Consider the following 26,848-nt stretch of genomic DNA (forward strand, 5'->3'; position numbering starts at 1 on the left):
ATAATAGATACAACTCGTGTGTTTAATAGTATTTTATGTTAAATAAAGACAAAAAAAACATTAAATAATAAACACTTTAATATGCTGAGAAATCTTTTCTTTCTAATTATTGAAATAATTAAATCTTAAATTAATGTGTTCTTAATTAATGAACTTTGTGCAGTTTTATTTTCACAACACAGTGCATTATGGGAATGTTTGGCTGTAATTAGTTAATAAAGTCTTCAGTAACAGTGAAAGAATAAAACTCCTGCAGTGGTTAATATTTTGAATAATGATGATGTTCTCATCTCATAAATCCTGACAGAAAGATTTAACCTCCATAAAAATAAAGAAGTTAAAACTTTCTGCTCTGACATCAGATTAAGTTGAACTTGGAGTCAGATTTAAATGTTTGAAACCTGCTGCTGTATTTATTTATGGCCACAAGGTGGCAGTGGTGATCTTTTTGAAGGTTCTTCAATCCTTTTCTGATCAGAATAATTAGAATAATTGTTATTTTTTACATATTTTATCATCACAGGTTTAAACATTATGACCAGTTTCACAGAAACAGAAGTTATAAAGTTCAGGAGTTTCTATCTGATGAAACTAAAAGTCAGACTGTAGATGTTCCTTGTTGTCTCCTAGAGATGTTGGAGCTGATGTGTTGCTGACTCTTCTCCTCTGTCTCCTCTCACAGGAAGAAGATGATCTGCAGGATCCTGCTGCTCATCATCCTCAACTCATGTCTCTGTGGTCAGTTTCCATCTTCTCTTTGTTCAGTCTAAATCCATCAATAATCAGTGAAAAGTCTGTCAGTGAAGGTAACACTTCAATCTCCAGCTGCATTTGATCAAGCAGTTTTACTTGAAGAGAATCAAGCAGAGCTCTGACAGCACAGAGACCATCATGTGACAGAAACCTCTAGAGATGTAGTTTAAAGACTCCCATGTTCCAGTTCTCAGTGTGTCTGCTCCTCTCTTTCCCTCTCTGTCTCCTCAGCAGCAACATTTGTAGTGAATGAGACACAGAGCTTCTATCAGGCAGAGGAGAACCACAACATCACTCTGGAGTGGACCTTCACCACCAGACCTCATGGATCCTGGAGACAACTTTTTATCCTCTGTGAACTTATAGCTCCTCTCAGAGGACTGGTTCTGTATCAGGTCCATGATGGTGTTGAGGTGTCAGAGTCTCAGGATGAACAGTTTTCAGGACGAGTCCAGAGTGACAAAGACGTCCTCAGAGAAGGACGAATCAGACTCCATGTGTCCAGACTGAGGACTGAAGACTCTGGTCTGTATCTGTGTGACGTGAAAACTGATGAAGGCTTCAACTCTGGAAGATCTCGACTCAACGTTTCTGGTGAGTTTCTGCTGCAACATCTGAACCTTTAAAGTCTAAATGCTCTAAAAGTGAAATAAAACTAAATGATGTAGCAACGTTTTCTGATAAAAAGCAACAAATATCAACATTTGTTTTTCTCTGAAATTATTTCCCTGGTTCTGTTGGACTTTGTTCATTCTGAATATTTTTCCTCTAATGCAGTTTGAGAGAAATCAGACTGAGGCAACAATCCAATCTGGGTTTCCCACGATTACAAGCCTGCAATGTACTGTGGGTTTGTGAGCAGAACCGACCCTGTTTATATCCAGGGTTCAATAGAAACCCCAAAACCAGATCAAATGTTACAGCAAAAGTTTCTTGACAGCGATCAGGACCTTTTTTCTCATCTGAGTGAAATGTTTAGTATTTCTATAAATCTTCTTCGTTGTTTTTTTCTTTCAGCAGCTGTGATGTCTCCCAAACCAGAGGACGACTGTGGATCCAGAAACAGGAGGTCCAGGATGGATCTTCCCTCTATGTTTCACTGGGACTGGACAGCAGCAGCAGCAGCAGCTCTGATGGTCAAACTCCTCTAAAGTACTGTTTTGTCAATAACTCAAACTCTAATTCAGTTGTTTAACAGAAACCTGAGGTTCCTGAAGCTGCGGAAGGACAGATATCCTCACATCTTCATTAATTGGTCTACAGAGGTTGTAAGGTGTGGTAAGGCTTCACAACCCCATTTGCTGTTTCCACTGTTGCACTCAGTGGATTGTTTTGTGTCGAGGCTCTCTCGATTTGATCTGGTTCCTCTTTATTGTGGACTAGTGATGTGTCCAGTGTGCTTTGAGGCGTTGTGCTGAATAATTCAGGGAGATCTTTTAAGTTGTACTCGTAGGTTTGTGTCGATGACGTAGTGGTGGACGTTCAAGGCCCTGAGAGCGGGCCGTACCACGTGACTGATGTTTGCGAATGATTCAAAGTATGAGGGACGGTTCAATGGCTGATCACATTTTAGTTGTCTGGGATCATATTGTGTGTGTTTGCATCTGTTGAGCGTCTTTTCTTTGCTTTGTAAACAGCAAGAAAGATGGAGGTATTGGAACTACTGTTGCTTTTAGTGGTCCGTTTACAGACAGCTAGTTTTTTCATTTGAAACCAAAAATGAACAAAAACAAAAACACACACCAGTATTTTCGTTTTTTGAACCAAAACGAGAAATCGGTTAATGAACCGTTATCCGATTTCAAATTTTTTGCACTAAGTAAAAATGGAAAAAATGAATGAAAAGTGGTCAACTTCAACTATTATAATTTGTTTCTGTGCTGCACAGTGGCACAGTTGGTAGCACTGTTGCCTTGCAGCAAGAAGGTCCTGGGTTCAATTCCCAGCCTGGGTCTTTCTGCATGGAGGTTTGCATGTTCTCCCCGTGCATGCGTGGGTTCTCACCGGGTACTCCGGCTTCCTCCCACAGTCCAAAGACATGACCTGTTAGGTTAATTGGTCACTCTAAATTGACCTTAGGTGTATGAATGAGTGTTTGTGTGTTGCCCTGCGATGGACTGGCGACCTGTCCAGGGTGAACCCTGCCTCTTGCCCTTAGGACTGCTGACCCACTATGGAATAAGCGGTAGAAATGACTGACTGACTGATAATTTGTTTCTCTCCCAAATACAACGTGTAGAAAACCATTCATGTACACAAATCCAAAACGACAGATTTGATTTTTACTCAAAGAAAACTACAGTGAGGAAAATAAGTATTTGGACACCCTGCGACTTTGCAAGCTCTCCTACTTAGAAATCATGAAGGGGTCTGAAATCTTCATCTTATCTATCTATCTATCTATCTATCTATCTATCTATCTATCTATCTATCTATCTATCTATCTATCTATCTATCTATCTATCTATCTATCTTACACACATTTCTTTAACAAGATGTGTATTATTAAACAAATGTTAAATACCAACTGGTATAGAACTAGTATAACGTTTCAAGCTCTGCTTATATATATATATATATATATATCATATATTCTGCTCTCAAAGTTACCCTTTTATTTCCATAGAATAAAATAAAGCTCTCCATTTGATGAGTTGTAGATTTCTTATCCGTTTGTTTGGCGGTCTCAATGAGTCATTTCCGGGGTCATGGCTACTCGTCTAATTTAAAAAAAAAATCAAAAGTGAGCGCTTGTTATCTGTTTCTTTTTCATTTTGTTTAGTGCAAAAATTTGGTTTCAAACAAAAAAACAAGCTGCCTGAATGCACACAGAGTTTTATTGATCACCAGCTTCATCTATGTGTTGTGAGTGGGTTTTTCAGCAGTGCCCAGGTGGGAGTTTTTTTGAGTGTAGGAGAAGTTTGTGTAAGACCATGATGGGTCGGATCAACCTTTGTGGGAAGAATTTGTGAAAGCCGTGATTGGTTGTGGGAAGGAGTTTGTGAACGACATTATTGGTCTGATTGATTATATTGGGTGGGGTTTGAAGAAACCATGATGGCCAGATTTAATTACTCTCTTCCCAGTGAACCGGAGCACACTCACCAACTTAGCCAATACGCTACACACTTTTTAAATTTCATTTGGATTTTATTAGGCCACTCTACACACTTTGACTCATTTGCCATTACACAGCATGGCAATAAGCAACAAGACTGTCAACAAACATAGTCAGAAGCACCAGCAGCTCACTGATGCTTCTGCTCAGCAATTATTAGCCATTAAGTTAAATCGGGCTACCCAAAATGTAGTTTACTGTTTAGGAACAGTTTAGCATGAAGCTCTTCCAGCAGTTTCAGTCTATAAGATTTATTCTGCTGTGGTCAACCTAGTTTTAGTAGCTTGGATATTGGATATTTGTTCTCTTCAAGTTCAGCTGCTTCTTTCTCCCGTTTGAACCAACAAATGGCTGTAAAAAGGTGTGTTTCTCTTTTAAAATAAAAATCTAGCTGAGATAAATAGTTAGGCCCAAATTAATTCTTTAATTCTACATAATGCGATCCTAGTTGCTGAAACCTTTTCCAATCATTTTGCTAAATGACACATTGGTTTGGACCATGTGTAAAATGAGGGGCCTTGATAAAATAAAATGAAACACTGGGTTATAAACGTTTTAGCACTTATGGAGAACAGTAATGCTAATTATAGGAAAAGGTTTGCTAATATCTCCAGTGAGGGACTCAGTGACATTGTGAGAGAAGATTAGACTTTGTACTTTGTTTATACTGGTGCACAGCTCCTTAAGACCACATGCTGAAAACCTGTCTGAATGTACGGTGTTTATTCCTTTGATAAATTATACATCTACACCATTTTCAAATTTGGGTATCTGAACCTATGGAAATAATGGTAACATAATAAATTGCTATGTGAATTTTCAGTAAAACGGTGGTGCAGTTGGTAGCACTGTTGCCTTGCAGCAAGAAGGTCCTGGGTTCAATTCCCGGCCTGGGGTCTTTCTGCATGGAGTTTGCATGTTCTCCCCGTGCATGCGTGGGTTCTCACCGGGTACTCCGGCTTCCTCCCACAGTCCAAAGACATGCCTGTTAGGTTAATTGGTCACTCTAAAATTGACCGTAGGTGTGTGAATGAGTGTGTGCATGGTTGTTTGTGTGTTGCCCTGCGATGGACTGGCAACCTGTCCAGGGTGTACCCTGCCTCTCGCCCATAGACTGCTGGAGATAGGCACCAGCTACCCCGTGACCCACTATGGAAGAAGTGGTAGAAAATGACTGACTGACTGACCTTTATTTTAGAGGAAGACAAATTATGTCAAGATATCTCTTCAGACTTTAGATACTGGAAATACTACATTTTCTTACTCTTCCTTGAATGTTACTACTAATAGTGCTGCAGCTTAAATGTGAAACTAAAAAATGTTTAAAGCTCTCCCACCTCCATACTGCTTTTAACTGACATAACCATGATACTGAGGCCTTAAGAAAAGCACAGAAAAAAAACTTTCAGCTTAACTGAAAACAAATAAAGGGGGGCGGACTGCCACCCATCCCAGGTTAGAATACCAAGGTAGCCCCAAATTATAAAGACTAAGAGATGGTTTTAGAGGACATGGTAAAAGAAGTTAAAAGAGGAGGTGACAATGTGGACAACATGGAAACTGTCCAACTGGACAACCCAGTGAACAATGACTAGAGTTGTTAAAGACGTAATCTGAGAGTAAAAGATTTTGTAGGCAAGCATTAGTGAGAAACAGGTGCTTTAAAAATCATTCTATGGTGTTATACTACCAACAATATCATGATAAAATGCAAAAGATTCATTTTACAGGGAAATATTTCCATATTTGGCTCAGATTGTGTGCATTCTTGATTTTTTCCTCTTTGAGAGAAGTTAAATTTCAGCTCTGTGAAACGACCTTGACAAAGAGATGTAGCTGCCTGAAAACAAAGATAAAACTTCTGCAAACAGCAGAAGCCTGTCTCTGCTGAAAGGTCTGAAAATAAATTGTAACTCTACCCTGCATGTGTCAAACTCAAGGTCCGCGGGCCAAAACCGGACCCCAGAAGTTTAGTGATTCTTTAGAAGTTGAGCTTTTAATATGGTGATTGTGTGCTTGAATGTTATTTTGTCAATCAATAAGCAGTTTGTCTACATTCTGCCACAATCTGGCTTTTGAAAATGTTTTGAATCTTGCTCTTTATGTATTAAAAAAAAAGAAAAATTGGCTAAAGTCTGCAGACACAAAATGAACCTGGATTGAAGCTCTAACTAAGTTTATTTAATCTGAGATCTTCTCCAATGCAACAGTATATGTCAGTCTACATGAGATACTAACAACTTCACCTACTGGCATAATATAAAGATCTGATTGAATATGTGAAACAAACAATGATGAAAGTTTTTCAACAGGTGATGCTCATCCAGGAGGAAGACAGTGTTCCTAGGAAATGCAGCTCATTCATTAACAATCAATTTTTCTCTTATAGGTGGAAGTTTTGCTGACTAATCATAGGCTGGATCTATGAAACATTATGAGCACAGACCAAATGACCAAGGTTCTGACTGACTTATGAACCTCACTGACCTGACAATGATAACATGACACCCAACAGATAACACCTTTAAGGTGGACCCCACTAAGACCACCTTATTGATTCTTGGTGAATAAAAAAAAAAAAAGAATTGAAGCGTTCAAAACAGACCTTGTGGAAACAAAAGGGGTTATGAGGAAACAATGTGCATTTTAAGAATAATAGAAGTCAAATTATGTTCAAATTTTTGCAAAAAAATGACTCTGACAGAAAAATAAGTAAGTAGTGTGTGAATGTGTGTGAATGGGAATGACTGATTTCATTGTAATGCATCTTTGAGGGACCTTAAAAGCGCTAATAAAGGTCTGATGTTCTGATGATCTTTGCCAAACTTATATCTTAATAAGGTTTCCAGAAGCTTTTTCGAAAAATCATTTAAAGATGGCAAAGGTTCTACCTGTATTGAAAATACTGATAACCATAAGAAAGTTCATAGATCCGTCTTCAATTTTTCACAATTCTTTTACAAACAGGGTATTTAAACTTTCATGTGGCCAAATGTCTGTGTTTGACTTTCTGTTTTTGTGAAATAAATGTCTGTTTCATGTTATGTAAAAATTAGAGTCCTCAACATTACCATAATAATATTAGGTCAGTTCTCTATGGTAAAACAAAAAGATTTTAACAGATGTTTAGACTTTTTCCAGTCAGGTTCAAAATGATTGAATTAGACTCAAACTTAACATAAGATGAAATTAACCTTAACAGAATTACTGGACTGGACTGAAATAGAGAAAACTTTAGTTAATTGAAACAAACTTTAGTTACTTGAACTAAATACAAAGCTGACTGAAACTGTATGTTGTATCTATAAAACTGGGTAAGATAAACTAAGATTATAAGATATAATATGCCCTTCATTTTTGTGTTCATCAGTGAGTGAGTTTTTATTTTTTATTTTTAATAAGAACTAAACCAAGCATTATTTTAATAATAGCAACTACCAAAATATTGATCTCATTTTTAAATGTAATAAGGACTTACTTTATAAAATATGGTAAAAAAGAATAATAAGAATTTGGAAAAACAGAGGCTTTAAACCTCTGCAGGAACAGCACTGACACTGTCAAAGGTAGATCCTAATACAGGAATCTGGAAGCTCACTCTGGCGTGGATAGTCAAAGTCCATCTAAGGACACATTTAGATGAGGCAGAGGGACAAATACAGGGCTTAGCTGAGAGCAAAGAGAGCAACATGCATCCTGCCCTAGCTGCTGTCCCACCTGCACTGTGGTCCCAATCATCAACTGATGTAGGGCTTATAAAGGGGTTCCCACCATACAAGGTTAAACTAATATCTGAAAAAAGGCCATTAGTCCGCCCAATACCCCTTAAAGCCAGAAGCTGAAGAAGATACTAAGCCAGTAATACAAGATATGTTGAAGTCAGGAATATTAAGAGAAGCACCTGACGCTACATGCAAGGCATATCACACTGACATCGCTATTATTATCACAGCCAAACATAACTCTAAAAAGATGTGCCCTTTAAATCCAAGTACTCTAATACCTACTGCAGAAGATGGAAAACCACATTCTTATAAAGCAAAAGTTGAAGAAGACACAAAACCCAGACAAGACATTTCTCAAACCCTTATACCAGATTCATGTGTTTGTGTTTGTAGATGGCTCAGCATCTAAAGATGAATATGGAAAGAATAGAGTTGGTTATGCAATAACAACCATCGATAGGATAATAGAAGCTAAATCTCTACCCATACATGCTCAGCCCAAAAAGCAGAATTATATGCTGTCGTAAGAGGCATGTGAATTACATGAGGGACAAATACTTACTATATACACAGACAGCCAATCCGTTTTCGGTGATCAGTACATCACCATGCTAAGATTGGCAAATAGAGGTTTTTTTTAAAACATATCAGGGGTACAGAACTAACTCATTTCAACCTATTAAAGAGAAAATGTCAGATCTGCTATTTATAGACACAGACGTGCTGAAAGACGCCCCCAACAGTCAGCAACCAAGACAGAAATAAAGGCCTGGCTAAAGAGAGGAGCACAGAAAAAAGATGACATCTATCAGATAGAAGATAAACCAATCCTCCCAAAAACACTTTATACACCACGATGGCGCGACAGTGACACATTGGGAAGACCCACGTGTCAAGGGGGGGAATATGTCACATCTGGTAAAGCATTAATGCTACACTATAAATTTTTCTGACTATGGCACAATAATTTTTGCAGATCATGCATAATTTGTTGCAACACGGGGGAAGAAATTATTGCCTAGTTGTAATAGATGAACCTAGTGACACATTTCTTCCCCACATATGGTATCACACGATTATAAGGTCAGATAATGGAACTCATTTTGTAAATAAATTTATAGAACTAAGTTCTAATGCATTAGGGTTTCAGTTAAATAAGATTAAGGAAAACAATGGAAGAAGAACAGGGAGGCCATGGGCCCGAATGCTATCCCTGGTTAAATTATGGATGAGAACTAACCCAAATCAAACTGGTATTACTCCATTTGCCACCTACTGTACATCATTGTATGGCTCCACCCACTATATCGATTCTGAGATCACGTGACACCAAGTGCTGATATAAATTTGTATTCTCAAAGAAATAGTACATGGCAGACCGTTTTTCTCTGCCCTCTGACATGAATGAAATAGAGAACGCACACAGGATACCTTCATTAGCTGAGTGGATGAATAAAAGGTTGCAGACAAAGAAGAACAAATGTCCAGTGGTCTGCCGATAAGCTCTGCTCCTATCCCACAGAATGAGGGCCTGGAGTACCTGGTCCTGATTAAGACACTCCACCGGAAGGATTGGAGCACTCCTCGGTGGAAAGGGCCGTTGCAATACTCCTAACAACGCCCACAGCTCTGAAAATAGCAGAAGAGGCCTTCCTGGATCCATAAAAGCCACTGTAAGCCAGTTTTGCCGTTACAGGAGCCAAACCAACCGACGGGGTAGCAGAGGAAAGTCCGGGTTCAAAGATGGTCCCAGCGTCTCAAACCGGTGAAGAAAACAGCTGATCTGCGCCAATTATAAAATGGCTCTCTGTAACATGTGGACAGGACTGATAAGCCTGAGCTTAATTCTGGTAGCAGGACTCTTTCTCTATCTAAAGCAGGATCCACAGGAGGTGATACCGAACCAGAAGAGATGGACCATCAGACGGGACCCATACTCAGAACACTGACGGAAGAACATGACGCACATCCATTCCTACAGAAATTTCTGGTATTGTTCATGGTGGCATATGCACACTGAACCAGGTAGAAAATGCACGAAAATGAAGGGGACGATTATGATGACATGTTGTAAATAAATCACATCCAAAAGCCTGAGTGTACTCATACATTGTATTTCATAAATAACCTTACAGCAGAAAATCGGAAGAAGTTGTTGCTTAAGTGAAATGAGAAAAGTACAATGATGACATAAACAGGGCAGATTTTTTAATTCTTTTATTTTTATGATTTCAAGTATTATTCTTTTATTTTTATGATTTTCAAGTATTAGTTCTTTTATTTTTATGATTTCAAGTATCATTTTTTATTTTTATGATTTCAAGTATTATTCTTTTATTTTTATGATTTCAAGTATTATTCTTTTATTTTTATGATTTCAAGTATCATTTTTTTATTTTTATGATTTCAAGTATTATTCTTTAATTTTTATGATTTCAAGTATTATTCTTTTATTTTTATGATTTCAAGTATTATTCTTTTATTTTTATGATTTCAAGTATTATTCTTTTATTTTATGATTTCAAGTATTAATCAACATTTAACTTTAATGGTCGCCGAGGCGGCGGGGCCGTATGAGTATTTCCCACAAAATATAATCTGTTTACCGTCCGTGGTTTTCGCTCATACAAAGTATTTTTCTTACTCGTTTTATATTAAATGTTTTTACTTGTGATAAAAGGAGGGACTGTTGGATGGGTGCAAAAACTTGTTATCACTCCATGTAAAAACCTTGTGTTGGAAGGCACCTGCACTATGCCTTCCTCCCTGTGTGTGTGAGATCATTGTTATCTCTGTGTGAACCAGCCTCCTTTCCGTCTCACACACATACACCCTGTCTGAACTGTCTGTTGAACTGTGCATATAAATAAGAGATAGGGTGTCAAAACTTTGTAGTTTCACTGCAAAGTGGGCTACCCTTGCTGCAAGTAACTATGACTGTATCGTTCTTACCTCTCGAGTTGACTAAATAATACCTAACAACTCCCCCCAGAGGAGCTGGAGGAGGTATCTGGGGAGAGGGAATCTGGGCGTCTCTACTGAGTCTGCTGCCCCTGCGACCCAGTCCCGCATAAAGCAGAAGATGTCAAGTAGACAATTTTGTCTAATAAACTGAGTGCTCAGGTTTTATTTATTGTTCACAGTTGTACCTTGGGTCTGAGAAAGTTCAGCAAACTGATTGTTGATCTTTACTCAAATAAAATACATTTTCTTTCTTAATCCAGTGATGACCAGACTCAGATAGATGAAGATTTTTAATTTCTTCTTCTTGTCATGTTTTGCATCAAGCTTCTGACCTCATGCAAGAAATCTCTCAGGAGACAACGATCAAAGTCTAAGGATGTAGGAGATGCAGATGATTGGTCCAGGAGGGTTCTGGTGGATCACTGGTGAGGAAGAGCGAGAGATGAGCAAAGCGAATAAATGTAGAATACTGTGAGGAGAGCAATAAGGAGTTAATCTGTCAGGTAGAATGATTTGGGACCAGGTGGAGGTGAGCAGAGCGGTGTGGATCCCTGTGGTGGGCTGCGTTCCAATATAAAATAGATGGTGGAGTGTTGGAGGATGGAGAAGTTAGGCTGGAGGTTCAGGAAGAAGAGAGGAGCTTTGATGTTGACGTTGTGGAGGAAAGGAGAGGTTCTGGTACGAGAAGGTTTGAACTGTGAACCCAGGTAGCATTAACGAGAGGACTGATATGATTCTGGCCCTCTGCCTGCTCTGCTTCACTCATGCAATCAACTCATCTGCTTCACCTGTCTGCTGCTGCCGCTGCTGTGCAATCACCATCATGCCACACACTGTGGAGCTGCAGTTATACGCCCTCTGATGACAGGCAGACGGTGCCAGATTTTTGAAAACATTTGTGAGTAGTTATCCAGCGTTTCTCTTCCTGACTGATCTTGTTCTCTGACATTGCCTTGCCTCACAGATTTTACCTTCTTTCCTGCTCCCTTGTCTGACGGATTGGTGTTCTGGCCTCTGCCTAACCACTGGTTTATTCAGCCTGAGCCCGTCTGGCTCTCAAGTTCACCTGGAATTATTGTCAAGAGGACAATCGCAGCTCTCTGTGTTCCTGTCACAGCTTCAGCTGATTCCTCTGAGGATTTGGATCAGTCCGGCAAACCGACTTCAGTCTGTTGGAACGCTTCCTCATTCACTGTCTGATCACTTCCTCTGGATTTGTATTCAGCCACTAACTAGTCTCTCTGTTCTCAGTGGTTCCTGGAAGCTGACTGCTGTTCTCCTGCTTTCTGATCCTGAGTTGGTGAATAACCTTTTTACTTATCACTTTGTTTGGCTGCATTTGGGTTCTCTGTCTCTGGTCTTGATAGACAGATCCAGGGGAGACCTAAAAGTTATTGGATTTTATTTCATCCTAACATTATTATGTTACATTTGGTAATTTGCACAAGTGTTGCTTTATGAACAATTTCTTTATTTTCTGTCTGGCTAATTGTAATTTAGATTTTTCTTTCCCTTCATTCATGCTGTACCTGTAGGCTAACTTCTTCTTGTTATGTTTGCACTTTGTTCAACTTGTTGTGTTTTTGTTTAATTTTTACAAATAGTTTGAAATAAAAATCCAGAGGAGAACTCAGCAGGTAACCTTAGGAGACGGCAGGGTTAGCATAAGGCAGCGAGTACAAAGAAAAACAACGAATAATTTCCCAGAGGGACAGAGGTACCACATGGGTCGACTCAGGCGTTGAACCGTCAGCCAGCTCTTCTTAAGTTCCAGCTGATTTCTGATCACCTCAGTCCTGCCCTCAAGGGAAAAGCTGTGAAGAATAACCTAAAAGTTACAAAAACTTCCCAGGGAATGTACATGAACTCTTTTTCACTAAGTGAAACACATTATCTACAGGTCCTTCTCAAAATATTAGCATATTGTGATAAGTTCATTATTTTCCATAATGTCATGATGAAAATTAACATTCATATATTTTAGATTCATTGCACACTAACTGAAATATTTCAGGTCTTTTATTGTCTTAATACGGATGATTTTGGCATACAGCTCATGAAAACCCAAAATTCATATCTCACAAAATTAGCATAGTTCATTCCGATCAATAAAAGAAAAGTGTTTTTAATACAAAAAACGTCAACCTTCAAATAATCATGTACAGTTATGCAATCAATACTTGGTCAGGAATCCTTTTGCAGAAATGACTGCTTCAATGCGGCGTGGCATGGAGGCAATCAGCCTGTGGCACTGCTGAGGTCTATGGAGGCCCAGGATGCTTCGATAGCGGACTTTAGCTCATCCAGAGTGTTGGGTCTTGAGTCTCTCAACGTTCTCTTCACAATATCCCACAGATTCTCTATGGGGTTCAGGTCAGGAGAGTTGGCAGGCCAATTGAGCACAGTGATACCATGGTCAGTAAACCATTTTACCAGTGGTTTTGGCACTGTGAGCAGGTGCCAGGTCGTGCTGAAAAATGAAATCTTCATCTCCATAAAACTTTTCAGCAGATGGAAGCATGAAGTGCTCCAAAATCTCCTGATAGCTAGCTGCATTGACCCTGCCCTTGATAAAACACAGTGGACCAACACCAGCAGCTGACACGGCACCCCAGACCATCACTGACTGTGGGTACTTGACACTGGACTTCTGGCATTTTGGCATTTCCTTCTCCCCAGTCTTCCTCCAGACTCTGGCACCTTGATTTCAGAATGACATGCAGAATTTGCTTTCATCCGAAAAAAGTACTTTGGACCACTGAGCAACAGGTCAGTGCTGCTTCTCTGTAGCCCAGGTCAGGCGCTTCTGCCGCTGTTTCTGGTTCAAAGTGGCTTGACCTGGGGAATGCGGCCACCTGTAGCCCATTTCCTGCACGGTGGCTCTGGATGTTTCTACTCCAGACTCAGTCCCCTGCTTCCGGCAGGTCCCCCAAGGTCTGGAATCGGCCCTTCTCCACAATCTTCCTCAGGGTCCGGTCACCTCTTCTCGTTGTGCAGGTGTTTCTGCCACACTTTTTCCTTCCCACAGACTTCCCACTGAGGGTGCCTTGATACAGCACTCTGGGAACAGCCTATCGTTCAGAAATGTCTTTCTGTGTCTACCCTCTTGCTTGAGGGTGTCAATAGTGGCCTTCTGGACAGCAGTCAGGTCGGCAGTCTTACCATGATTGGGGTTTTGAGTGATGACCCAGGCTGGGAGTTTTAAAGGCCTCAGGAATCGTTTGCAGGTGTTTAGAGTTAACTCGTTGATTCAGATGATTAGGTTCATAGCTCGTTTAGAGACCCTTTTAATGATATGCTAATTTTGTGAGATAGGAATTTTGGGTTTTCATGAGCTGTATGCCAAAATCATCTGTATTAAGACAATAAAAGACCTGAATATTTCAGTTAGTGTGCAATGAATCTAAAATATATGAATGTTAAATTTTCATCATGACATTATGGAAAATAATGAACTTTATCACAATATGCTAATATTTTGAGAAGGACCTGTATACCTCTAGGGTCAAAGTGGAAGCCCAATCAGCGCCACGGTAAGCCCACCACCAGTCTGAGTGTCTGCAGATGAAACATCCCTGCTATGGATATGAGCTTAAGTGTTTTTAAAAGCTGATTTTGTATTTCTACTAATGTTTTAATTAAATGAAGAACATGTTAAATGTAAGAAGTGTTTTATTTACCTGAAGTTGGAACCAGATTATTTCTATAATCATATTTTATTCTTGAAGGTAGAACCTTTAAACTGAAGGAGGTTCTTACTTTTCTCCATGATTGTATCTGAAGAGGATCTTGTTTCCTTCTCTCTGGTGTTTCCTGCTGATGTTTTAAATCAGTTCTAAAGTTTTCTGGACTCAATCAGACACATTGATCTGTTCTGTTATTTTGTCTTAAAGCTGGGATGAACTGATGCACTTTGTTACTGAGCATAAAGCACTTTATCTGCTTCAGTTGGTCTGTTTTCTATGTTCACGTGTCATTAATAAATCCATATTTATTCAGACATGTTGTCCTGGACCTTTATTCACTGTTGAAATGTTTGACTGTGTTTCCAGAACTGATAGAAACTCTGGTAATACGAGCATTTTACTAAACTAATGATTTATTCAGTCAAATCTACTAAAACACACCAGAGACATAAAGTTTTATTTATTACTCAGGGAGATTTGAACAAAAAGTGTTCAAATGTTTCCTAAATGATGTGAAATATGAAGTAGACTCCTCATCATCATGATCTCATCAGTGAGAGCTGAAACAGTGTTAAAGGAGACCAACAGACCTTCACATCATTCACCTTGGACCAGTTCAGAGAGCTCAGTGATCAGATCTGTTCTCTCTCTGGTTTCTGGGTTTAACAGCAGACCTGAAATTAAAGGTGGAGGTCCAAACTTCATCAGTAGAAGGCTAACCAGAACTGAAGATGAGATGAAGGGTGTTGTGATGCCTGCTAACATAGGTGTCCATCAACCATCTCCATAAAATAAACCAGTTTATTATTTATTCTTCTAATTTCCACAGTGTCCATAAAATACTTGCCTCTAGTTCAGGTTTTATCTCAGATAACTCCAGAAAGATCTAATATGCCGTCATACAACTTTATATGATGATTCATGTTCATATTCATTGATACACGGTCTAATACTGTTTACCTCCTAATCTCACCTGCATTAAATAGACAGTGGTGAGTAGCGTTACTGCGCCCTCTAGAGATAAAAAGACGCCATTGCAACAACATCATAATTGTCTCCAAATTGTGGAAACGGACCAGTTTTGGACCATATGTTTGCTATTATACCTCCCATTGTCGTCTGCTACTACTCCTCCCAGCATGCATTGCAGCAGTTGACTGCTGACGGTCTGTTATATTTTTCCCCTTTTGCCGACCGTCTTGAGTTTGTTTTGCTGCAGAGAAGACGAGAAGATTATTGAATCAGAATAGCGAGGTGGATCAGGGCTGTTGATTTAATAAATATTCACGTAGATAAATAAAAAGCGTTTGTGTTCATTTTGAGCAAGAGTGATTTGTCTGTCAAGATAAGGTCAAAGTCCCCACCTTCGGTGAAGCGGTTGATTAAACAGTGACATCTAGTGTGGTTTTAGTTAATAATTATCAATTAATAATGATAATTTACTACTTGTAATTATTAAGAGCGTTCAGCCAATAATCATCACACCAGAGGACATCTCTGATTTCTATTCATAAGTAATGATTTTTGGTTAAGAAATTAATTATGTTTTAATCATAAGTTTTGATTAATATTAATAGTAACGCATAGCGTTACATTGTAAACATCATAACAGCGTTACGGAAATGAGAAAGTAATTAGTTAGATTACCTAAAAAGTTACTGACGCTATTATTTTGATACGCTGGTCCTCCCAACACTGGTAAACTGGGCTTGACATGAACTGTTTTGCTCACCGGCCACTATGGCTGATGGTTTTCCAACTAGCCACTCAACATTTTCACCATACAGCCACAATGTTGTTGTTGAGAATTTATGATTAATATGATTAAAGCTGACTACAGCGTGCTAAAGTTTACTTGAACTAGATTTACAACATTTTTAAATGACCCTTTTACACAATCATATCAAGACTACATAAAATATTTACCACTTCAGGTCATTATCAAGCATTCAGCTCCGATAAGGTTCTGTCCAGGGGCCTTTTTAGGGTCTAAAAACATTGGGGGCATTAGCCCAAACCCAAAATATTTATATTTCCATAGGAAATAAGACAGTTTATAAGTAAATCCTAAAACACATTTATTTAATTATGACAAGAGCTTTTGAAACATTTTATTAAAATTGTTCCTTCTTTTATGAATCTTTTCAGTCCTTCATTTCACTTCTGGAGAAATTGTCCTGCCAAAAATAATAAAAGAAAAAATTTTCAACAGTCTTTTGCTCTGGATGTGAGACATTAGTGCAATTATTTCTATTAAACACTTTCTGAGAGGAACGGTTGTTAAGTTGTGGTGTTTAAAATATAGCATAGAGCTCATCCTGGACCGTATCAGTACTAATATTACAGTTATTAATAACTGTATACATATAGTATGTATGTCTCACCTTCAGTAAAACTGTATCCTTGTTTAATTAGTTTAGTTTATATAATATTACATGTATAATTCAGAAAAACAAAATATTTAACTAACCAATGGTCCACCTGTGATTAATTGCTATGATTTATTTCTTAATTATCCTGCATCTTTAAAGCCAGAGCTTTATGTTTAGAATCAGTACAGAAAATATGGAAGATAAGAGAGAGGTTTACTTTTATACTTTCTACAACGTCTTACTGGAACCAGGAGATATTTTACTGGTTTATTGAGGAACACTTGGTTCTGTCTACATGTAGAACTAGAATATAAGACTGGCTGCAGCAATGAGATCAATGTGTTGATCTGAAGGACCTTTTATTGTGTTCAGCTACGTTATAATTAAATGCTTTTATTTTGACTGAAGGACCAGATATTTTCACATTATGATGCAAATCCAGCTAGAAGCTCACAGAGAAGGTTGCTACTGTTTTCTATCACAGATCATTTAACTTCACCTGTAGCTCAGGAGAAAGTTCCTCATCATGACCCTGAAGATGCTCATTAGAGTGAACCTCCACCTCATGTCTTGTTGGATGAATCAGTGATTATCTGTAACTTACAATTAGTCCATTCTGACTCAGCATTCAGGTTTTACTGCTATCTTCTCCTGGGTTATACCGCTCTGCTTCCACCTGTTCCTGAACACCCACCAGCCTCCCTCTCTTGTTGGCTCCATGGTTGCTCTGAAATGATCCGTTTGAGCCGCTCAGTGTAACTTTTCAGGTCATGAAGGAGGCAGGTCGACCTGGAGTAAACTCCTGTTCTGGACTTCTCCAGAATTGAGTCCGACTCTGGCTGTACACGTAGTTACGCATTCGTGGTGCTGCGAGAGCGCAAATAACTATTTTTGTCTTCTCTTTTTAACTCATTGTCAGGTTAGGTGGAGCGGGACCTGATTATATGGAACACAACTGAATCTGATTGTTTTTAAATCAAAATGTGAAGTCCAATACCATTTTATTGCTGCATCTTTTTAATACTTCTAAATTTCTTCTATCAAGAAGTCCGGGGCTATTCAGAAAAAATCTGGGGCGCCTGTGTCTGGGGAAGCTTTGTGTTTTAATTCCCCGTGGCCAGAGGGAGCGCCTTAAGCTAAACCAAGAAATCACCTGCTGACGTTCCCACCCACAGCGCTGTGGAGAAGTTTTTATCTGTCATTGTGACATAAAAACATTTCATCTTCATCAGAAACCTTCATCCATCTGAGTCCGCTGATCAGTTGAGGAAGAAAAGAAAACCAGTTGTAGAAGATCTAAAATCAGGATGTTCTCACTAATATACTGACCTAGAAGCTGCATTTAGAAACACAGAGAGGTAACATGTTTCTATCAGTGCTGTGATGACTTCCTGCTGTAGAAACCGATCTGTTGGTCTGCAGAGGTTCTACTGAGTTCTGGTTGGGTTCTAAAAGCTTCACACAGATAAAAACTGGTGGACAATAAATAAATCAGACATACCCAGATGTTCTGTAACCCAAACTTCATCCATCTTCTCAGCCCAGAAGTCTTTGACTGAACCACGATGACAGTGGTTGTTTTTCTAACTTTGAGGGGAACTCCTTTACCGGCATACGTCACGCTGACTGGCTGAGAAGGCATCAGGTTTCCTCCTCGCAGACATAAGTGAAGCATGTTTATGGGGGAAGTCTAGTAAATTCAAAGACAGCGTTTGAAAGTTGGAAGAATATTTCACGTTCGCTGAAGTTAAAGCAAACATGTGATTTGAAAGTTATGTCCGCGAACAAAGAAATGATCCACGTCTGTGACCAGCAGCTCCAACCTTATGAAGCATCTTCTTCCATTGGTTTTTCTGGTCAGCAGCTTGTAACATCATTTTAGACTCTAAAAAGTGACTAAATAGTTACTTTGTCTAGTATGGTGGGACCCATAAGTTAGTCTCAGATTCCCTCTGGTATGAACTGCTTTCTTCCTGCTGTTTGGTTCAACAGGCGACAGTCAGGTTGCTTCATCACTGCCTCAGAAACAAACTTTTCTTCCTCTCTCAACCCCACCCTGCACCGTCACAGGAGTCAGACAGGCTCACTCTGCAGAAACACAGAGCTATGTAGAGGAAGATGTCAGAGAGGAAGAGGAGCGCTCTGTGGCTGAACTTTCAGGCCCAATCAGAGGCAGCAGCAAGTTGAATAGTTTGGAAGAAGGCTGTTAAATACTTTGGCAATACAACAAATTTGTAGAAACACATGAAAAATCCTGCAGCAGAAAACAGAAACGGAGAGAAGAAGAGAGGCATCCTCCACTCCCTGACCCTGACTGACCCCTGACCCCAAAGCAGAGGTTATTGACAGCAGTCATCTTCTGCATCAGTTTATATTAACTTTTAAAGTTCAACCAGTCATGAATGTTACTGAAGCCAACTCTAAAATATTAATTATGCTAATATCTTGATATAAATTCATTGCTCACAGCGGAGACATTTACAGATTATAGCAGGAAACAAGCAAGTGTTCAGTACAAACACAATGATAATAAGGATATATAAAGATATAATAATATAATAAGTGTTATTAGAAACAGAGAATGAACAGAGCAATTTAACTCCATGAAATATTAACATAATCCTAGTATGACATGTTTAAAGAGTGATAACATAAATAGCATAAAATAAATACATACAAATACTGAAACTGAACCAAATATACTGAATATAATATGGCTCAGACTTGGTTGAATATAATTAATCTATTGTTCAGGGGCGGACTGGGAAGAAAAAGGGGCCCGGGAGTTCCTTACCTTTAACTGCTGGGTTGAAATGTTGATGAAAAATATCGGCCTATAAATATATATACACACATAGTTACAGAGCTCATGAGTTGTGGTTGGGCCCAGAGGTCTTTGAATGAATCACAATGACGGTATGGTATTGGGAGGGGAACTCCTCCCTCCTGTAGCTGCTGTCCTATCAGCGAGGACTTCCTCATCCTTTGTATATCCTTTTGTAGAAGCCGCAAAGTTACTCATGATGCGTTCAGGTAGAATCGGACGCTAAAGCTTTCGAGTCAAGTGTGAAAAGTTTAAACGGAAACAAACGAAAAATAAAAATGTTTAGTTGTAAACTCAGATGTATCTCAGCAGCCATGTTATTAAACCTGCAGTAAGATGTTCAGTCTGTGTTTTTCTCATTAAATCAGTCAGACTCTCAGCCTGATGAAACATCTGTTATTTAATATGGCGAACGACCGTTTACAGGGAGAAGTATAGATAGGCCATGTTACAGTTGTTACATGAATTATTATCAAGCTGTTAACAGACGTTTTTCTAGAGTTCCTCCACATGCTAAACAGTAGAAAGTCAGATTTACGAGGCTCCCTGAACGCCCCCCAGTAACACAAGAAGACACTCAGAGTTTGGTTCACAGACACTAGAGTTTGGTTCACAGACACTAGAGTTTGGTTCACTGTGAATCAGAGACATAAACCTCATCTGATCGTCTCTCCTCCTTGGTGTCACTTCGTGGTGTTCTTCTAGCATTGCCAGCCGTCTACAGAGCTCCTTCTCCAGCGGACCTCAAGGTTTACCAGGTGGTTGGATCCACATCAGATCAGGTGAGTTAATCTGTTGTTTTATTGTCGTTAAGATCTGTCCTGCTAGTGAGTCTCCTGGAAGATGTGTCTGGCCAGAGGAAAACAGCAGGAACAGAGACAGCCAGCTCAATGACCAGAGGATGGTTTTATTACTCCTTCAGAACTTCTTGAGTCCAATGAAGCAGAGAAACCCTGATAATAACGTTTAATCTTCAATAAACAGTTCTCCAGTCTGTATTGTTTATGTAGTTGAACGTTTTGTGTCCTGAGAAAGAAGAAGAAGAGCTTCATGAATCATCAGAAGTTCAGTAATATTTCTCTGATCATCTCTACAATCAATATAAAGAAGATGGATTTAATCCAGAGTCCTCTGTATGTGGAAGATGGTTGGAGTTGTAGTTGGGGTCAATGTGGCTCTAGATAAAACACTCTGAGAGGTCGGTGTGACTAGAAAAGCTCTAGAAAAGAAATTGTGTGAATTCATTCCATATATGTGCAGAGTTTATGCTGTTCAATAATGTCAGAGCTCGTCTCACACCTTTCTATTGTGTCCTAATACCATCGCCTTACTGGGCTGGTATTCACAGGACAACCCTTAACAGACCGAAATATTATTTGATAAAATATTCATATTAAATAATATTCTCAGATTCATAATCACAACACATGGGAAATCATTTCACTGTGGTTTGCAGAAAGTTCTGCTTTCGACAAACACATCGCCTCCATCAGCACATAATTTACCACAATGATTATTTTTCACAATTCCTCCTCAGTCAAAGCTTCAGATTGTGAAACTGTAACAAAAACACCAGAAGAAGAAATTAGAAACCTTCATCTATCTGAGTCTGGTCATCAACTGGATTAAGAAAGAAAATGTATTTTATTTGAGTAAAGATCAACAATCAGTTATTAACCAGGTTGACTTGAGTCTCATTTAGAAACACCAAGAGTGTTTTTAGTTTTATAACAACTCATGTTTTATAAACCAGTCATTCATTTATTTAAACTCAAGTTCCTGTTAAATTAGTTCTATAATCTGAACAAAAAGCCTGAAACAGAATAAAATCTGATGGACAATAAAATATAACAGATTAATCTGATCTGCTGAGACTATAAATGGTAAATGGACTGAATTTAATTAGAGCTTTTCTAGTCACACTGACCTCTCAGAGTGTTTTATCTAGAGCCACATTGACCCCAACTAGATCTCCAACCATCTTCCACATACAGAGGACTCTGGATTAAATCCACCTTCTTTATATTGATTGTAGAGATGATCAGAGAAATATTACAGAACTTCTGATAATTCATAAATATCTTCTTCTTTCTCAGGACACAAACTTTCAACATCAAGAACGATACAGACTGGAGAAATGTTTATTGAAGATTAAGTTATTACAGATATATTGACCTGTGCTACAGTCAGAGACAGCAATTTAATGGTTTTATTGCTGCCTTTTAACTTGATTCACAAGAAATTTTACTGAACTGTACAGGTCCTTCTCAAAAAATTAGCATATTGTGATAAAGTTCATTATTTTCCATAATGTCATGATGAAAATTTAACATTCATATATTTTAGATTCATTGCACACTAACTGAAATATTTCAGGTCTTTTATTGTCTTAATACGGATGATGTTGGCATACAGCTCATGAAAACCCAAAATTCCTATCTCACAAAATTAGCATATTTCATCCGACCAATAAAAGAAAAGTGTTTTTAATACAAAAAACGTCAACCTTCAAATAATCATGTACAGTTATGCACTCAATACTTGGTCGGGAATCCTTTTCAGAAATGACTGCTTCAATGCGGCGTGGCATGGAGGCAATCAGCCTGTGGCACTGCTGAGGTCTTATGGAGGCCCAGGATGCTTCGATAGCGGCCTTTAGCTCATCCAGAGTGTTGGGTCTTGAGTCTCTCAACGTTCTCTTCACAATATCCCACAGATTCTCTATGGGGTTCAGGTCAGGAGAGTTGGCAGGCCAATTGAGCACAGTGATACCATGGTCAGTAAACCATTTACCAGATTCTCTATGGGGTACTAGTATGGGATACTCCTGATTCTCAAGTGAAAGTTTAACCTTAGAGAGACGCAAATGACTGATGTTACCTCCATGAAGAAGCAGATTTAACCCATGAAAATAAGCAGCTCTAGAAAATGAATGGAGGCAGATTGGTGAGTTTGTTTTAAAACAGGTCATGCTGAGAGAAAAGAGAGACCAAAAAGTTAGAACAGAAATAAAAAAGGCAAACTTATTAAGGACAAACTAGAACATTTTAAGAGCAGAAATTGAAAAATTGTCTGGAACGGCATGTCAGCCATGACAGCCTCTCAGAAAGTATGAAAATCCTATCAGATTAAATTTGTTTTATTAAGACAAGGAAGAATGAGACCAGCTGAGTTTGTTAAATGTTGAACTGAGAGTAAGGAAGTGAAAGATGGGTTAGATGTTTACCGCATAGCGGTAGTGTACCTTTGAAACCATGTAATACTTTAATGGATGTGATCAACCAGTCATACGAGAACAAAAAGCAAAGTCTGGCATTGAACCATCACCTTTCTATCAAGTGATTGAAGTGTTTCTGTTACTGAGCTCAGAGCAGCAGGACGTCCAGGTTCAAAAGACGAGAAACTAAACAAGTAAGTTGCTGTACTTTGCTGATCTGTTTGCTTTAAGTTAATATAATTAAAAATATATTTATCTGAGTAAATTCTGTTGTGAACCAGTTATGCTGACAGCAGTTTAATTAGTAAATTTAGTGTCTCCAAATTCAGCACAGGTCAATATATCAGCAGTAACAAACTGAAGGTTAACCTTCAATGTTTCTCTTCCTCAAATATTCTTGTATTTAAAAGCTTTGTATCCTGTGAGAGTGGAAGAGTTGGATTAATTACAAAGAGGTTTTATGATGATGCAGGTGATGTTTCTGTGTACAAAGCAGAACAACTGTCTGCAAACCACAATGAAATGGAGTCGTATGTCTGCAACTGTCATGATTTGAGGGTGTTTGAGTTTTTGTTTTGAGTTTTTCTCTGATTCTGTTCTTCAAGTTTCTCCAAGTTTCTCCATGTTTTCCAGGTGGTGCTTCAGTTCTTTCTCTTGGTTAGATCGTTTCTTTGGACATCTACTTTTTCCAGCCATGTTTAGCTTTCATTCTCTGTCTCTGCTTAAACAATCAGCTTCATCTGGTCCACCTGTTTAATGCCAATCAGTTCTCTGTGTCCAGACTCCTGCCCATAAATACTGTGCTGTTCTGTTTACTCTTTGTGGAAACATCCACTCTGTTGGGTTCATGCCAAGCCTGTCCATGTATCACGCCTGCTATTGGTACCACCTGCTTGTTGTGAGTTTTTCTTTTGGAAAATTAAACTCTTACTCACCACATCTCTGCCTGCCTGTCTGCATTCTGGATTCACCCCGTAAACCACATCCTGACAGCAACACAAGTTTGTTTCTTTTCCTGTAACCTCAATTTAAGGAAGTTAGAACATCTGATCTGAGCTGCAGGATAAACTGAAGAAACTAATCATAAATGTTTGGTTTCTAGTAGAAAGATCATCTCTCATTAATAATAAATCCAACCATTGCAGATTAACCAGATGTGTTCCAGCAACAGTTTGCTGCAGATTATCTGTTCTCAGATTAAATCCAGTGAGTGTTTCTTTGATTTTAACATGTGGGATTATTTTAGAGTGGAAAGAAGAAAATCCATCAAATCATTGAGTGGTTTCTAGATTTCCTACAATGATGATGTTTTCACCTGATGAACTGACAGACTGATGTTACCTCCATGAAGAAGCAGATTTAACCAATGAAAATAAGCAGCTCTAGAAAATGAATGGAGGCAGATTGGTGAGAAGTCTTTGCAGCCTTGAAGACATCCTGAAACATCTTCTCATGGTTTCCTGATCATTTAGTTTTAATAACAACAATGATCCCTGTCCTTGTTGTTTTTAATTACCAGAAGTTACTGAGTTTAGATCAACAATATTAAGAATTATTTTGTTTTGATGTCTTGAAGTTTGTCAGTAAAAATACTAAATGATAATTTTCTCTACATCATAATTACTAAACATTCTCTTTGTAAAAGTTTTCTTTGCTTTGAAACATGAAAACATAAATCAGTTTGAGATTCTTCAACCAATCAGCATATTTCCTTCAACTTGTATCTCTAACAGCGATGGACTGACAACCTGTCCAGGGTGAACCCGCCTCCCGCCCATAGACTGCTGGAGATCGACCCACTATGGATGAAGCTGTATAGAAGGTGACTGATTGTATCTCTAACATTTGATGAGCTGATTGTGTTTTAGGGTCATGAAGGTTTAGCAGCTCCAGCATTAATGTATTTAGTTGGATTGAAGGTAAAATGGTTCTTTGGGTTATAAAGGTTCTGATCTCTGCTCTGAACTTTTTACTGATCTCAGGAGTTTCCATCTGAAGGAGCTGAGGTTGAAGGTCAGACTGAGATGTTCTGAGTTCAGATGTTCAATGTTGTCTCCTAGAGATGTTGGAGCTGATGTGTTGCTGACTCTTCTCCTCTGTCTCCTCTCACAGGGAGAAGATGATCTGCAGGATCCTGCTGCTCATCATCCTCAACTCATGTCTCTGTGGTCAGTTTCCATCTTCTCTTTGTTCAGTCTAAATCCATCAATAATCAGTGAAAAGTCTGTCAGTGAAGGTAACACTTCAATCCTCCAGCTGCATTTGATCAAGCAGTTTTACTTGAAGAGAATCAAGCAGAGCTCTGACAGCACAGAGACCATCATGTGACAGAAACCTCTAGAGATGTAGTTTAAAGACTCCCATGTTCCAGTTCTCAGTGTGTCTGCTCCTCTCTTTCCCTCTCTGTCTCCTCAGCAGCAACATTTGTAGTGAATGTGACACAGAGCTTCTATCAGGCAGAGGAGAACCACAACATCACTCTGGAGTGGACCTTCACCACCAGACCTCATGGATCCTGGAGATATCTGTTTATTACCTGCAGCTTGTTAGCTCCTCACAGAGGACTGGTTCTGTATCAGGTCCATGAAGGTGTTGAGGTGTCAGAGTCTCAGGATGAACAGTTTTCAGGACGAGTCCAGAGTGACAAAGACGTCCTCAGAGAAGGACGAATCAGACTCCATGTGTCCAGACTGAGGACTGAAGACTCTGGTCTGTATCCGTGTGACGTGATGAATGATGAAGGTTCTGGTTCTGGAAGATGTCGACTCAACGTTTCTGGTGAGTTTCTACTGCAACAACTGAACCTGAAACATATTGATGCTGGTAAGATTAAACTGAACAGAACTTTATTCCTTTCTGATAAAAGGCAACAAGTTTTCAGAACCTTCATGGTATTTTTCCCATCTTAATGTCATCCAGATACTGATCCGTTCTCTGTAAATATTGAATCCTTGCAGGGTCATGGGGTCGTGAGGCTGGTGCTGACCTGTAGAGGTCAAACAGGGAGATGTGGGGTTCACCCTGAACAGTTCATCACAGAGACACTCAGAACCCACCCACTAAGAGAGTCCAGTTAACCTAACCTGCATGTTTTCTATGAAGAGAAGCTGGAGTCTCTAGAACTGCTCAGGGAGAACATGAACACACCACACAGAAAGGGATTTAAACCAAGGACCTTCTTGTTGCCAGGCAGCAGTGCTAATAGCTGCTCCAGCCTGCAGCCCTACAGAGTCAATGGGTTGATTAAAAACCCTCCATATTCCAGAAGTTCTGGAGAACCGGTGCTGTTGAGGTTTAATGTGTTTCAGAACCAAGTGTCTCTGTGTGATGTTGCTCTAGTGGTTTTATATCAGTCAACTGATGTTTCATGACTCTTTATTCTTCTGGTCACACTAAATTCAAAGCTACAACTGAACCAGAACCAGGTCCAATAGAGACAGAACAACAGTTTCTCTGACAGAAGATGATGAAGAACTATCAACTGATGATGATGAGAGCATAAATTCTCTTCATGTTTTGTCCTTTCAGCAGCTGCTGATGTCTCCCAACCTCAGAGACCGACTGTGGATCCAGAACCAGGAGGTCCAGGAAGAATCGGTCTCTGTGTTTCACTGGGACTGACAGCAGCAGCAGCAGCAGCAGTTCTGATGGTCAAACTTCTCTTCAGTTACTGTTTTAGAAAACATCAGAATGAGTCAAACTTTATTTCAGCAGTTTAACAGAACCATGAAGGTCCTAATAGACCTTCATGGTTCTGTTAAACTGCTTCTTATTGGACTCTAGAACATCTTGGTGTCCAGAGGAGATTTTGGCCAACTCAGTGCCTGCAAGGTGTCCAGGTCCTGTGCTGCAGAACAAGCCCAGATCATTAGTCCTCCACTACCGTGCTTGACAGTTGCTTTGGTGTTTCAGACTAGAAGTCTGGAGCTTCATTCAGATGCAGCTGTTAGAACCTAAGTTCTGCTGCCAGAACTTTCTAGAGAGAAGAGTCTTTCTCCTGGTGACTCTTCCAGCAATCCATACTTGTTCAGCCTTTTCCTCATTGTTCTGTCATGAACTTTAACCTGTGACCTGCTGACTGAGGCATGTAGAGGATCTGATGGAGCTCTGGGTCAGAGGTCATTTCTCTCAACGTTCAGAGAAGCTTAAGTGTTTTTAAAAGCTGATTTTGTATTACTAATAATGTTTT

General features: G+C 39.1%; 1 protein-coding gene across 1 annotated transcript in view; it reads left to right on the forward strand.

The window, feature by feature from the left end:
- The window catches only part of LOC124881044, a 196,073-nt gene that overhangs the window by 89,271 nt on the left and 79,954 nt on the right, over positions 1-26,848 (forward strand). The window contains exons 3-4 of the mRNA XM_047386529.1: positions 985-1,347; positions 26,188-26,309. Coding sequence (XP_047242485.1) covers positions 985-1,347; positions 26,188-26,309 — 485 coding nt within the window. The remainder of the gene's footprint in view (positions 1-984; positions 1,348-26,187; positions 26,310-26,848) is intronic.

The sequence above is a fragment of the Girardinichthys multiradiatus genome, chromosome 14 (assembly GCF_021462225.1).
Source record: "Girardinichthys multiradiatus isolate DD_20200921_A chromosome 14, DD_fGirMul_XY1, whole genome shotgun sequence".
In the NCBI taxonomy this organism is placed as follows: domain Eukaryota; kingdom Metazoa; phylum Chordata; class Actinopteri; order Cyprinodontiformes; family Goodeidae; genus Girardinichthys; species Girardinichthys multiradiatus.